Here is a 14,074-nt window from a genome sequence, read left to right on the forward strand (position 1 = left end):
TCCTGAGCTGCACGAGACAGTCGAGAGGAAAACCTTCATCAGAGCCAGAACCAGGGAGGGAAACTTCCATCAGAGAAGAAGAGGACGTCATTCCGCTCTCACAGACGTGAAGTACGTAAATGCAAACAACACGTAGGATTTAAAGACACAGACATGACCAAGTGCACACCCCCATACTGCCATGGACGAAGCTTCTCGTGGAGTATGAACTGACCGGACCAGTACAAACGTTTTCTTGTTCTTGCAGCCTCGAGAACAAGAACTCGCTTCTCGCGGAGTATGTAATAAGCTTTAGCCAGGGATACCTGCTGAGAAAGAAGAGAAACACGAATGAAACAACAACTTCAGATATTTCTACATGGAGAGGAGCCCAGTGCATCATTGGACGTCCCCCAGCAGCCTCGGCCTATAGCAGCAGGACTAAGGGATGGATCATGGTCAACAAGCCAGACCTACAAGGTTTATCAGTATGTAGGTCTTCATCACAGCCCCGCCCCTCAAGAATTGTGGGTAATCTGAGAGGTCTGAACCCTCTACTAAGTGCTTTTTAGCCGGGTAATTACGGGTCACTAGAAATGTGCTGAGGTTTCTTAAATTCCTGGGTTTACAAAAAAAAAGCTCCTTTAGTGAAAAAGGACTGTTGATAATATTTCTGTTGGACAAATAATGGATTAATTGAGTAATCGTTTGATTCTTCTAACAGTTTTCTTCTGTTCTCCCTCTTCTTCTCACATCAGTCACATCAATGAGGACAAGAGGAAAACTGAAGGCCAGAAGCAAATCTTCGACGTTGTTTATGAAGTTGATGGCTGTCCTGTAAGTTTGAGGAGGATTCTCGTATAAATGTTTTATCATTTAATTCATCTTATAATTCATGTCAGGTTCAGCATGTTGTCTTGGAAACAGCTGACTGTCAGCTGTCTACTTCGGCCACTTTTTTCCTTTGAAATTTGTGCTGGTTGTTGTTCAACACCACATAAACATGAATGGTAAGCCGGGTGATGTGACATACTCTCTGGCCTGTGATCTGCTCCATCATCAGAGTATGAACCGGCTTTCCGTATATTATTCTGTTTATTTTCAACCTTCCTTTTTCTTTTCCTCCCCAGGCCAACTTGCTGTCTTCCCATCGAAGTCTGGTTTACCGCGTGGAGACCATTGCTCTGGGAGACCAGCCATGTGACCGTGGAGAACACGTTACACTCTTCCTCTTCAACGACTGTCTTGAGGTAAACATACATAAACCAGATTTAGGCAATTTAGATTTGGGAGAGGAGCCGGGGTCAGAGATAAACCAGAAAAGCAGACTAATAAACATGAGAAACATGAAGCAGAGATGAAGAAACAACTGAACAAAAACAGATTGTTCCCATGGAAACAATCACTGTGTAACATAAAAGACAAGATGTTGAGGAGGCTGTATGTGATGATGTCACTGTTAGCAGGTCAGCAGCACAATTACGTTTTTATTGAAGACAAAAGGTAAACATTCAAAATGCAGGGTGGGAAAAAGTATGTGAACCGTTGGATTAAATGGCTGGTTCATCATCTTCAGCTATAATCTCAGAACGGTCAGGAGGAATTTTTTACGTTTCCCTCTGTACAAAACTGTTTGAGTTCATCATTGTTCTTGGCATGTTGGTGTGGATCGCTCTCTAGAGGTCATACCGCAGCATCTCCATCAGACTCGGACCTGTTGGTGTAAAGCGTTGGTCGTATAAACGGTATGTGGTAGAAACAATATAAATTTGGCCAACGGTAGAGATTTTAGCTGTGTACCAGTTCAGGGCACACTTCGGAGTGAGCAGACTACACAGGCGACGGAGTGTCCTACATGGAGGCGGCTACAGCTCAGAAGGAAGAGCAGTCGTCTTCAAACCCGAAGGTCGGTAGATCGATTCCAGGCTTTCCCTGACTACATGTTGAAGTGTCCTTGGGCAAGACACTTAACCGCATGTTGCCTCCCGATGTGCCTATTATATATACTATGTGTGTGTGTATTATATTTATATATGTGATATATACCTGTACAAAAGTGACGTTCAGTGCAGTTTATTTCTTTGCATTTCTTTTCCTGCTATAACGGCATTTGATTTTTCAAATGAGGAAAGCCTGTAGAAAATGTTTTTTTAAGGAAATTGCTCTGGAAAAAAAGTGCATATAGAGCTGTAAGAAATACCCTGAATTGGTACCAAGCCTACCGCAATAGCGCATGTTGATGATGTCATCAAGCTGTGCCCTCTTTGGTCAAAAGCAGCTGCAAGCACAGAGCGGGTGGAGGAAAATGAGGTGCTAGTAAAGAAGGCCGGTCATATGGACCTGGTTTGGGTGTAAGGATTTGGATGTTGAGCAGAAAAACATCATCTACAAAATATGCCAGTGACAGTAATAACGAAGAGAGAGAATAAAAGTAAACTGATCATCTCAAAATGAAGCACGTTTTGGAATATGAAGAAAGCCAAAAACTGCCCCCTCCACAAACGCCCAGGCAGTCAAGTGGAAATTAAAAAGGCAACCCTACACACCAGCAGACTGATATTTTACAAGCATTTTACGATGGCACCCTGTATGACACAAAGAATCGGTGGTGGATTTATATAACAAATACCAGCGTTACGAGTTACCTAGCCGCAGGTGCTTCAGCTAAACTAAAATGTCCAAAGTAGAGCTCCAACGACTAGGCAACGTTATCGACAATAGTCTGCAATAAAAATAGTCGACAACGAATTTACCCGTCGACTATTGTCGGAAAAAAAAAAACCCTACAAAGTTAGACATCGTCTTCTTCTCTATCTCTGCTGAGAGTTGCCATGCACAATAAAGTCCGCCAGGGGAATAATATGGTGGCCGAATAGGGAATAAAATGGCGGTAGAGGACGTCAAAAGGCTGAAATAACTTCACGTTAAACTTACAAAGTAAATTTAATACATGTGAGATTTGTACGTCTGCAAATCTCGAACATTTAAAGAGGAGGAACGTTCGGCATAACAACCTCATGCAAGATTTCAAAGCTGGAAGTGAAATAAGAGCCATTTGATAATTATGAGATACAAAATCCGATTGGTCGATTAGTTGTTTTAATAGTCGGTGACTAATCGACCATCAGAATAGTCATTAGTTGCAGCTCTAGTCCAAAGGGCATTCAGCCCCAGTGGCAACAGTGCAGCATGCCACCGATCTGCACCGAAGCCTGAGACTGTAGTTCTATACTTAAAGGAAAAAGAAACCTGCTGAACTTGAAGGGTTTCTAGTTCAAAAATTTGCAACTTTATTTTTGTGCAAAATAAAATGTATAAATCAGTAATCAGGACAGCAGGAAGCAAAGTTATTTGTTTTTACATTTTTGCACTTTAGTTCAAACAATTTTGAATTTACTGTTTTACTAACATTTTACTTGTTTTTATTCAAAATATCTTCATCTTTATTTGTGTTATTTAATCATTATTGTGTTTATATTGTTGGCAAAATGATCCGTTACACACTTCTAAAAATGTTTTAAAAGGTTTTGTATTTTTTCTAAATAAATTTTGCAGAATAAATGTTGTAAATAAAATGGCATTCTATACTTTGGTGATATTGCAATGTATGTGGTATGTGAGTATGTTCAGAAACAGTCATTTTGACATTTATATACACACGAAAAGAATATATTGCAATGTACATCATTACCGCACATGCTTCAGATTTTACTGCAATATAGATTTGAAGCCATATTGCCCAGGCCTAGCAGTCAGATGACGCTTCTGAGGAGGAGCCGTGTAATCTGTGTCTGTCAGATCATCCCTTTTTTTGCAAAAGAAAAAAATCTCCTGTGTCCCCTTCTTACGAACCAAAATATTTCTGCATGCTTCGATTTTTTTTTTTCCACACATTTCATCTTAAATCACCTGTTGGGGACAGGCCAGTGAATCGGTCATCAGACCTCTACAATCACCATATAAGAAGCTATAAAAATATGTAATTAAAAGCCCTTTAAGTACCATCAATGCAAGACTCTCCAGAAACAACCTTGGGTTTTGAAACTTTTAGACTATTTTCATGTTTGAGTCTAGTATATAAGATCCTAAACAGCCCGAGCTCAGTGTGTTTAACTGGATTTGTCTGTAGGATCCACCAGAATAGCTTCCATCTATAACCTTTAATTCTCCTATCAGCTGTTTTCTTTTAAAGCCGCTACACAGTGGGATGCGCTAAGTGACAATTATAAAGTGCTGCAGCTCCATTAACTCAAACTGCTGATAAAATGTGGAGCTGACTGTGTAATTGTATTTGTATGGTTTTTATTGTGCCATGCCAGGGGAATGCAGATAAACTAGAAGCACTCAGAGAGGGCAGACCTCCACCAAGCCATTGCAAAATGATCCCTCTCTCCCCATAGTAAAGAATAATTAAGATTTCTGGATCCATTAGCCTTCTGTTAACTCTGGTACAATCCATCAAATATAAAGTATTTATGTTCAAAATATTACATGGTCCTGTTATAAGTAAAATAAAGAAATAAAATAAACCTTTAATCACCATAAATTACATTTAATGTGTTATTTATATGTAAAGAAGCTCTTTTATGCAACAAGTTGAAGTTTGTAGTTTATATCATTAAAAGTAGTTTCTGAAACTGAGTATTAGTCAAATTTCTGTATGGAATCAGTCAGGATCCATCACCATTTTATTTATCTTAAGAACAAGAAGTTTAAACTGTTAAACATTTTAAAACCACAAATTTTGTATAATTTTAAAAAAATATTTAAAATTTGTTCTCTAATTCTTCATTATCAATCGTATTTAAGCAGCTTTTAGGCCCTGACACCAGAGTTGATCCAGACTGCAGTTCAGATGAAAGATGGCAGCTTTGAGCCTAATCTGCTGTCTAAACATGGCTGCATTTCCACTTTCTGTTAAAATTAGTGGGTTTTTTCTTCTTTACAGTTTTACTGTCTGTCTGAAAAACGACATTGGTCTGAACAGTCACACCGATTAATAAAAGCATCCCTTTTCTCTTTCCAAACTTTCTGTCCTGATTGGTTTATCTCTGGTTATTCTGAACATTGGGGCCAGAAGAAACTTTCACTGTAGCACGTTAAGATGGTAGACAGCAGCTTCTTCTCATACAGGTGTAGATGTCCCCAGGTTTCGGTAGAAGATCAAGTTTCTTCTCAATTTTAACAACTGTTTCTAATTTGATTAGAGTCATTCTTTATAGACTGTTCCCTAAACTTACATCCTAGGTGATTTAAGCCTTTAATGGGTCACATGTCTAAAAAGACAGAACTGAGTTTAAAACTTTTCAGAAAGCTAGACAGAAATTATGGACATGAATGGATCAGGAATGGCCAGGTGGTCCAAATATCATTGCACCATTAGCTCAGTTAATCACAATTATTGACTTAATTCTTAAGGCCCAGGCAGTTTTTTCAAACACATTTTTTGTATTTCTCTTTGCTATTTGAGCATGTTTTTACTCAATTAGAATGAAAACCAAGCTTCATGTTATGTACTTTTAGAGAAAAATGATGTCCACATATGTGGACTAATGTTCTGAATTTCCTTAAAGTGCTGTCCACGTATGTGGCCACTAAACCCTATGCCCATTTATGCTTCCTTTAGCCTGGTACACACATAATGACTTTTGGGCTGTTTTTGTCCTGATTTTGCCTCTTCCTCACCTCGGACGGCAAACGTCTGATCATCATGAGATTTCCCTGTCCAATTATCATTTGGTCTGAGGTTACGAGCCCATTTGTCCTGATAATCCGCTCCGAAACGGGTCGTAGCTGACAAGCTGAAATATTAAACATGTTCAATATTTCAGAGCCGATTTCTAAGGAACGCCGATGACTCGTGCATTCTGACTGCGTGGATGGTGACGTGGTACGGAATGTAGCCAATCAGAGAGCGAGCTGGCTGGGGAACAAGGAAGTAAATGAAGTCCGTAATTTCTGGCTTTTTCTGTTAACAATAGGCCCAAGACCACCGTCTTTCCCTCGTTCTGTATGTCCTCTTCCATGCTGGGTGTTGTGTTTTCCGGTTGTTGCTATGGTTCTTCTTGTACGTTTTTTTTGCCGGTTGTTGCTATGGTTCTTCTTGTACGTTTTCTTTGGCGGTTGTTGCTATGGTTCTTCTTCTACGTTTTTTGTGCCAGTTGTTGCTATGGTTCTTCTTGTACGTTTTTTTTGCCGGTTGTTGCTATGGTTCTTCTTGTACGTTTTTTTTGCCGGTTGTTGCTATGGTTCTTCTTGTACGTTTTTTTTGCCGGTTGTTGCTATGGTTCTTCTTCTATGTTTTTTGCCGGTTGTTGCTATGGTTCTTCTTCTACGTTTTTTGCCGGTTGTTGCTGTGGTTCTTCTTGTACGTTTTTTTTGCCGGTTGTTGCTATGGTTCCTCTTCTACGTTTTTTGCCGGTTGTTGCTATGGTTCTTCTACGTTTTTTGCCGGTTGTTGCTATGGTTCTTCTTCTACGTTTTTTGCCAGTTGTTGCTATGGTTCCTCTTCTATGTTTTTTGCCGGTTGTTGCTATGGTTCTTCTTCTACGTTTCGACGTTTGTCCGGCTCGGAGGACTAGATTGTACATGAGTTGCGGGACAGCATCATCATGCATGTGTTGTTCTGTGATTACATTATCAGAGCACACCACACACATGATCAAAACTGATTTTTTTTATCTTTACGTGTGAGGTCTCGACCAGATAAAACATCTCATATGATTAAAAAAATGTTGTTTGTGTACCAGGCTTAAAGTGCATAAATATGCGTTTCCATACATGGACAGAGCTGTTTTCATGTTTTTCTTACTTTCACATATGCTTGCTGTTTGAACTGTGTTTGGTTTGGATGCTGGTGCTTAGTAGAGTCTTTTAGCTGGTTTCTCCCCCTTGCGTTGCTATGCTAAATGTTAGCATTGCTGCGTCTGCAAACATCCGCTGTATTGCATGCATCTCATGCTACCAGTCGTACAGAAGAGGTTAAAGCACATTTTGTTTTCTTTTACAGCCATCAGACCCTCGTGTGGACAGGGACACTTGTCCTTAGGTCTGCTTGTTTTAGAGGAGATATTACAGATTAAAAATGGGCACACATTTCAACCTGCTGCATGGGTCTCTGTTGCATGGGTTCAGCCCATCACCGCCATCACAGCAACCGTTATTTAGCACAGGGTCAACATGAGGACATGGCCATCAGTGAAAGAGACGAGCAGAGTAGCTGCCTCCCCGTCTGCCTGTTCTGTCTGAGCAGTCAATAACTGGTTTTAAAACGAGCGTCCTCTGAACTCCCCACCACCATCATCATCAACCGTTGATCTGTAATGTGATGTAATGTAAATCTGTAATGTGATGATTTTTCTTGTTGTCCTCTATCCCTTCTTCTTTGCTCCCACTTTCATTTATTCTTCCTTCCAGATCTGAATAAAGCAACATTAATGAGTTACATCCTTTACCTCTGAGGTCGTCACAGATTTATTACCAAGAAACCAGCAGAAAACTTTGCCAACATGCTGCTCAAACAGTTCAGCCATGAGTTTATTTTCCACCCTTCATGTTTCATTTAGTGTGTGCTCTTCTCCAGATTGCAAGGAGGCGACACAAGGTGATCAGTACGTTTAAGAGCCCCCTGGGACAGACGAGACCTCCACCTCCTCTGAAACACATCGCCCTGATGCCGCTGTCTCAGATCCGTAGAGTGCTGGACCTGCAGGACACCGACGGTAACCCTTTTTCTAAAGCCTTCACGATCAGTAGATGGCAACTTTTATAAACCCTGTAGTAGTGCACGGCGATATGGCCTAAAACTGAGATCCTGATATTTATTGGCTTCATCCCGTTACACGATATATGTCTTGATGTTTCAAAAATTTATTCTACAGTCATTTAGCAGACGCTTATATCCAAAGCGACTTACATCCTTTAAAACACTGTAAATGTTGAATTCAGCATAAAAAGACTTAAGTATTTAAGTAAACTGCTGAATTCAACTTCGTTGTGATTTTTCACTTTTAACAAACTTTTTATTTTTAACCAAACTTTTAATAAAAACCAGTTTCCCCACCAGCCGTAGAAGATCAGGTTTATTTTATTTTCTATAATTACTTAATGTCTTATACGTGTTCCTTCATTAATTTTATATTCAAATATTTTTTTATTATGCAGGTTTTTTTTTTTATTTTGCACCAGATAACAGCAGAAGTAAGCTACGGTTCAATTTCCTCTAGAACAGGTTAATACTTTGTCCTTTTGTCAAAAACGAACTAAACAGCCTGATCGTATTTATGTTATTCTTATGTTGACATGTAATTACGTCATGTCGTGTCTCTACACGCCATGTCGTGTCTCTACACGTCATGTCGTGTCTCTACACGCCATGTCGTGTCTCTACACGTCATGTCGTGTCTCTACACGCCATGTCGTGTCTCTACACGTCATGTCGTGTCTCTACACGCCATGTCGTGTCTCTACACGTCATGTCGTGTCTCTACATGTGTGCGTGCACACACAGGTCGGAGTGTTGAATTTAATCGTTTCTACAATGCATCCTGATGCGTATGTGGATGATTCTGCATCGATGCAGCAACAGAACATAATCATTTCTAATAATGTAACGTATATATTTTGCCGCCGCATGTGTGTGGCGATCTAGCTGCTGCAACAGCTCCACAGATCCGAGGCTGAATCCGTTTTAAAGCTGCACTTAGAAAAACTGTAAAACTAAGGAAACATACGGAAAATACATCAGTATCTCACTGGAAATGCATCCGCTGTCTCAGTGAACTCACTTAAGATTAGACAGGAAAATGTATAAAACCGATAAGTTAGCATTGCTAACTGCTAACCACTGCAAGCTAGCTGTTAGCATGCACGAACGGATCAACAAATGTTTACCTCAACAAAATTCTCTGTGTTAAATTACAAACTGACTAGAAAATTTACAGGCAAATGTTTTCTGACCATAAAGGAAAACATAGAAAACATCGTAACTTCCATATTCTGTCTGAACGGACTACGGAAAGACTGATGGGACAAAACACACTGCTTTACTGCAAGAAAGTTTGATAGAAACGTCACATTATAGTGAGGTTTCTTGATTTTCCAACAATGGAAAAATAAAGTTCAGTAATGAAGTTGAAAATAACATCATTGTTTACATGTTTATGATGTTTGTCAACCAGGACATTCAGACTGATTTCTGAAATAATTATAAATAAACAAAGAGTTCATAATTATCTGACTGCTTGTGTTCGTTGATGAAGAATGTAGCAAAATGCAGTGATGAAGAAAACTGAGGATGAAGCACATAGTGATGCATAGTGAGTCTCTGAATCAAACTGAATTGAATCCAGTGTTTCCCACTGACCAGGTAGCAGGTTGTGGCGCCGGTGGAGTGTGGCGGTGTCATGATGGTCGGTGGAGTCGGTTATTGGGATGTATGTAACGTGTGTGCAGCGGGCAGCGTTCAAACACACTTTCTGAGCTGCCATATGAAATATGCACTTGTATGCTGATCTGTTTTTCATTCATCTACTGAGACCATTTTATAGCTACAAGAAGCATCTGAAATTATTTACCTCAATATTAATTCTTCCTTAAGAGAAGAGAGAACTAATGTGTTTCCACCTCACCTGTTCATTCTCTCTCTCTCTCTCTGTGTGTGTGTGTGTGGTTTTTTTTTTTTTAAACTTTGTTAAGTGATTTCTAATTGGATTGATGGCAGCTTAGAAATCAATCATGCTTAAACATCGTTCTTGACTTTGACTGAAATTTGCCTGTTTGTCCTTCAACAGAAAACCAGTTACAACATTCTTACAAATATTTACTGTTAACTGACCGTCCCTTTGGTAGTCTGATGTCTAAGGGTCAGTAATGTAAGCAGCATGTAATGTACTTCTATATGTTACTGTTTATCTCTACCAGCCGGCCAGACGCCTCCACGTCCCGCCGTCATAACAGACAAATGACGGATGTTTGGAGCTCGTCATCCACACATGTATTAAATGTGTTAAAAACCTTAACGTAATTAATTACATAAATTAGTTACCACTGTTAACGTGTTATTTTTGACAGTCTTAATACTTTTATTTTGAAATACCGTTGGGGGACGGGATCTGTGGCACTGCGCCACATGTTGGTCTGTGTGTGGGAAACCCAGGAATCGTGAAGGTAATCAAATCGTGAGCCCTACACACAGGTACGCTACACTCCCACCAGCAGACAGAGCGCGCACACTAGAAACTGTTGCGTCAACCACCTGTAAAACGTATAAAAACATCTGGTTTTAGATCAGCTGTTATTTAATAATAAACAGGTGGAGAAGAAGCATAAAATGGATGTCACACATTCAGCTTCCATGTCGTAACGCTGGTAAACTAGCTTGTTGCTTGCTCCCCGTCTCCCTGCTTCTCTCCTGTCTCCCATAAAACAACACGTATGTGCACAGGAGACTTTTCTGGGTGGGTGGGAGTGAGCTAAACTACGAGGGAAACCACATATAGACGCTCTAAACGCAGGTGTGACAGTTTGTACTCGATGTTTCTTGATATAGACAGTTTACAAATCATATACAAAACTTCTCAGGAAGCATCAAGTATATCTGATATATAGCTCAGCCCTAGTCTTTAGTTTTCTCCACTTTTTCATGTTTAATTTCTAACATTTGAATCACAGAATTTCTGCCAATCAAAACTAGATATGTTGGGTCTAAAAAAAAAAAAAAAAGTTCAGCTTTAATCCAAAGCCATCTGAAATCCAATGGTCATCCATGAGGGTACGTCAATTTTGTTTAAAGGGGGAAAAAAACAAACAAACAAAACAAAAACAAAAAAAACTCCTGTGTCGCCAGTTGACCAGATTTGACAAAATATTGGAGAGATTAGATGATGTTGTTGAGATTTTCCTCCAGACTGTAGCTTCATGCTGACCGGAAGTTCCATAACTTTATAAAGCTGATGGACGGCTGCCAGCTCTGAGGAGAACCTCTGGGAGAGATATTATTTACTAACATAAAGACTCTTCTAACATTAAATGTTTACATCAAGCACACAGATTTCTCATTTTGAGCTAAACATCTGGTACCAAATGGTTCAGGGCGACCTCATGTACCCTTTACAAGAGTTTCTTGCTTTGGTTCCCCCTGACCACCCTTTTATTGCCTCATTATTTTCACAGGCTGATATCCCCCATTTTCAGAACACATTCAGTATATTTAATCATCGTACATTTTTAACGCTGCCTGTGTTTCTCGTTTTCATCTCCTTCTCAGAGTGTATGAATGCCTTCGCCTTAGTGGTTCGCCCTCCAACTGAACAGGAGAACTTGTTGTTCAGCTTCCAGCTGGCTGGAGAGGAAACGGTGAAATCCACCTGGCTGCGGACACTTTGCCGTCACGTTGCCAACACCATCTGCAGGGCTGATGCGGTGAGAAGTCACACACAAGCAGATTATCTGATGCTTAGCTCTGATCCCATTTCTCAAGTTACACACAGTCAGGTAAACCTCATTTAACAAAACCAGACCTTCTTGCTTGGGAGGATCTGTTCAATGCAGCAGTATGTTGACCATTTCAAGAAGTGTGACGTTCGGTGGAACTGACACAGAGGGATGTGTTAAATGAAATAATCCAGAGGTATATCAGTGTTCTGTGAGCTCAGATTTACACAAATTTAAACACTTAGTGGAGAACTTTTTGGGCTGCAGGTGGATGACCGCCCTATAGTTAGCAGATTTAGAAGCAGGCGAGACTGAAGAACCAGCAGGAAGAGCTGATCTGAGTGTGGGAGGGTTTTATGAGAGAAATCCAGCACTGTAAAATATTTCCCACAATATGTGACGTATTTGTTGGTCCTTTGTGTGTGTTGGTCTGCATATTCTTCAAACACCAGCCAGACCTAAAAGATATAAATATTTGCTGTTGATAGCAGCAAACAGTAAAGAAGCTGCCATGGAAAAGACAGTCAGTCACAGTCTGTATTTTACTTTAACAACATTGTTTTCTGGTCATACGTCTAATACAGAAAGGATCAGTCATTAGAGACACGCTGCTCTTTCCATCTCGGATTGATGCTGAGGGGCGCTCACACTTCTTCAGGAACGATGCATAAACTCAGTGACGTGGCATCCAAACCCGGGCTGAAAGATTAAATCTTTAAATCAAAATTGCAGTTTAAAAGACCATTTTGTCTGACCTCTGTGCATTTATGTGCGTAATTTGGCCGTGTTAAACGTGTAGCTGATGTGCAACCAAGGAAAGGAAAGAGAAGCTTGTCTGAAACATCGAAACTCAGAGGTGAACTCTGCCCTCTGGTGGATGTATCGGCTAATAACAACCATGTCAACATGAAGGATGCATGAAAGTATGAGGACACAGACATTTGAAACGGTTCTATTTATGTACGTAAAAGGAACAAAATGGGCCTTCAAACAAATCGTAAAGGCGAGTGGTTTTAATTTCCACGTTAGAGGGCGGCTGATCCAGGTTTTAGACCTGCAGCATCAACTCCTTCAGTCCTAATTTCTGTCCAGTCATTTAAGCATCATGTGACACGTCTTCAATCCTCATCACGTACAAATTTTTCATAAATGACGCTGAGACAAAACGCAGAGAACAGAAAACAATCATGAAATTTCCTGATGAAATGAAGTTTTACTGAGTGGAGTCGTGGTAAACATTTGTAACGTTTTGGCGTTAATAAAACCTACAAAGAATATACTGGATCCTTTTTAAGCCACAATATGACTCAGAAGTCCGTAGAGGCAAAGATTCAGCTTGTTGATCTGCGTCTCCCTGATGGATATGAAGTCAGCATCTTACCCAAAAAAACTGGATTTCTGTCTGATTTTCAGCTGGATGAAGATGCATGTTCCACATGTGTTCTCTGTCTGAAGGTTGGAGTGTGTCCACCTGCATGTGCAACACAGAAATCATGTAGAGAGAAATGAGGTGATGTGGTGTAAATAAGATGAACATCAGGCTGTTCAGCTTTATAAAGCTGTTCTAGAGGAAATTAAACCTTCAGGCTTCAGTGTTTTACATCGTACAGCTGGTAAGTGAACATGTTCCACTTTACGTCCTTTTTAGAATATAGAGCCATTCATATTTACATGCATTATCCTGAATTTAAACTATTAAATTGCTATACTTGCAACTCGCAATTAGTTTTTTTTCCAAAGTCATTTGGCCCTAATAGAAACAGCCCAGAGGGAAGTCCAGGCTGAAAGAGGTGCAACCAAAGTGTGTTAATTCCATCATTTCACCAGGAGTTGTAGTAGAACAACGACCTTTGCGGCCCACCTGGAAAAAGTTATGTTTTTGTGCATTTACACGGTGGACATGCATCTGTTCCAAAAAATCTCTGTTGACTCTCGTAGTTACGCCTCAGAGGGCGACTGAGATGAGATTACATGACTGATTTTGTAACCTGACAAATTAAAAAAATAATTGAAAAGGGACTTGATGTGGGCTGCTGCAGACGGGTACACATGCAGAACAGCAGCAGGGGGCGATGTTGTCCTCTGGTCTACCTGCAGCCACACAGCGCTGCCTTGTGAATACCAACAAGATGGAAACCTCCTTGTTAAAAATCCCTCTGCAGTGTGAGGCAGAGAGAGAGTAAATTTAGTCCCCCATCCCATTTCACCGCAGTGGTTTGTTTAATCTTTTATGAGAGTTCAGTATCTGTCTGCTCTGATTACACCTGTTCAGGGTCAGATTTAAGTTTGAACATGTTTTTGTTTGTGTGTTTATAACCAGGAGGATCTCATTCAGAGCACAGACCCAGACTCACTGCAGGTCAGCACGAAGGACATGGACAGCACGCTGAGCAAGGCATCCAGAGCCATCAAGAAGACGTCTAAAAAGGTTCGATATGACTGATACACATCTGAGTCAATAAGCTCATAAGATGACCTAGATGAGTTAAATTACATGATTACACAGGCTAACACTGAATTATGGGAGAAACAGAAAGGTTTTCGAGCCAAGTCTATTCTCAAAGTAATCTAAATAAAATGTCTGAAGACGAGCTGCAGAAACTATGTCCACAAACTGCAACACACCCAAGACATGATGTCTGTGATGTGGTAGGAAGTAGCT

The 14,074-nt window shown here is 40.2% G+C and overlaps 1 protein-coding gene across 6 annotated transcripts in view; it reads left to right on the plus strand.

Moving 5' to 3' along the window:
* The window catches only part of ect2 (epithelial cell transforming 2), a 51,190-nt gene that overhangs the window by 27,606 nt on the left and 9,510 nt on the right, over nucleotides 1-14,074 (plus strand). For all 6 annotated transcript variants that reach the window (XR_006012670.1, XM_042005591.1, XM_042005594.1 and 3 more), the window contains 5 exons: nucleotides 738-816; nucleotides 1,110-1,229; nucleotides 7,562-7,700; nucleotides 11,246-11,400; nucleotides 13,733-13,840. Coding sequence is in view for 5 of the 6 variants with exons in the window: in XM_042005591.1 (XP_041861525.1) it covers nucleotides 738-816; nucleotides 1,110-1,229; nucleotides 7,562-7,700; nucleotides 11,246-11,400; nucleotides 13,733-13,840 (601 nt within the window). In the remaining variant the exon portion in view is untranslated. The remainder of the gene's footprint in view (nucleotides 1-737; nucleotides 817-1,109; nucleotides 1,230-7,561; nucleotides 7,701-11,245; nucleotides 11,401-13,732; nucleotides 13,841-14,074) is intronic.

This window comes from Melanotaenia boesemani, chromosome 14 (assembly GCF_017639745.1).
Source record: "Melanotaenia boesemani isolate fMelBoe1 chromosome 14, fMelBoe1.pri, whole genome shotgun sequence".
Taxonomy (NCBI): domain Eukaryota; kingdom Metazoa; phylum Chordata; class Actinopteri; order Atheriniformes; family Melanotaeniidae; genus Melanotaenia; species Melanotaenia boesemani.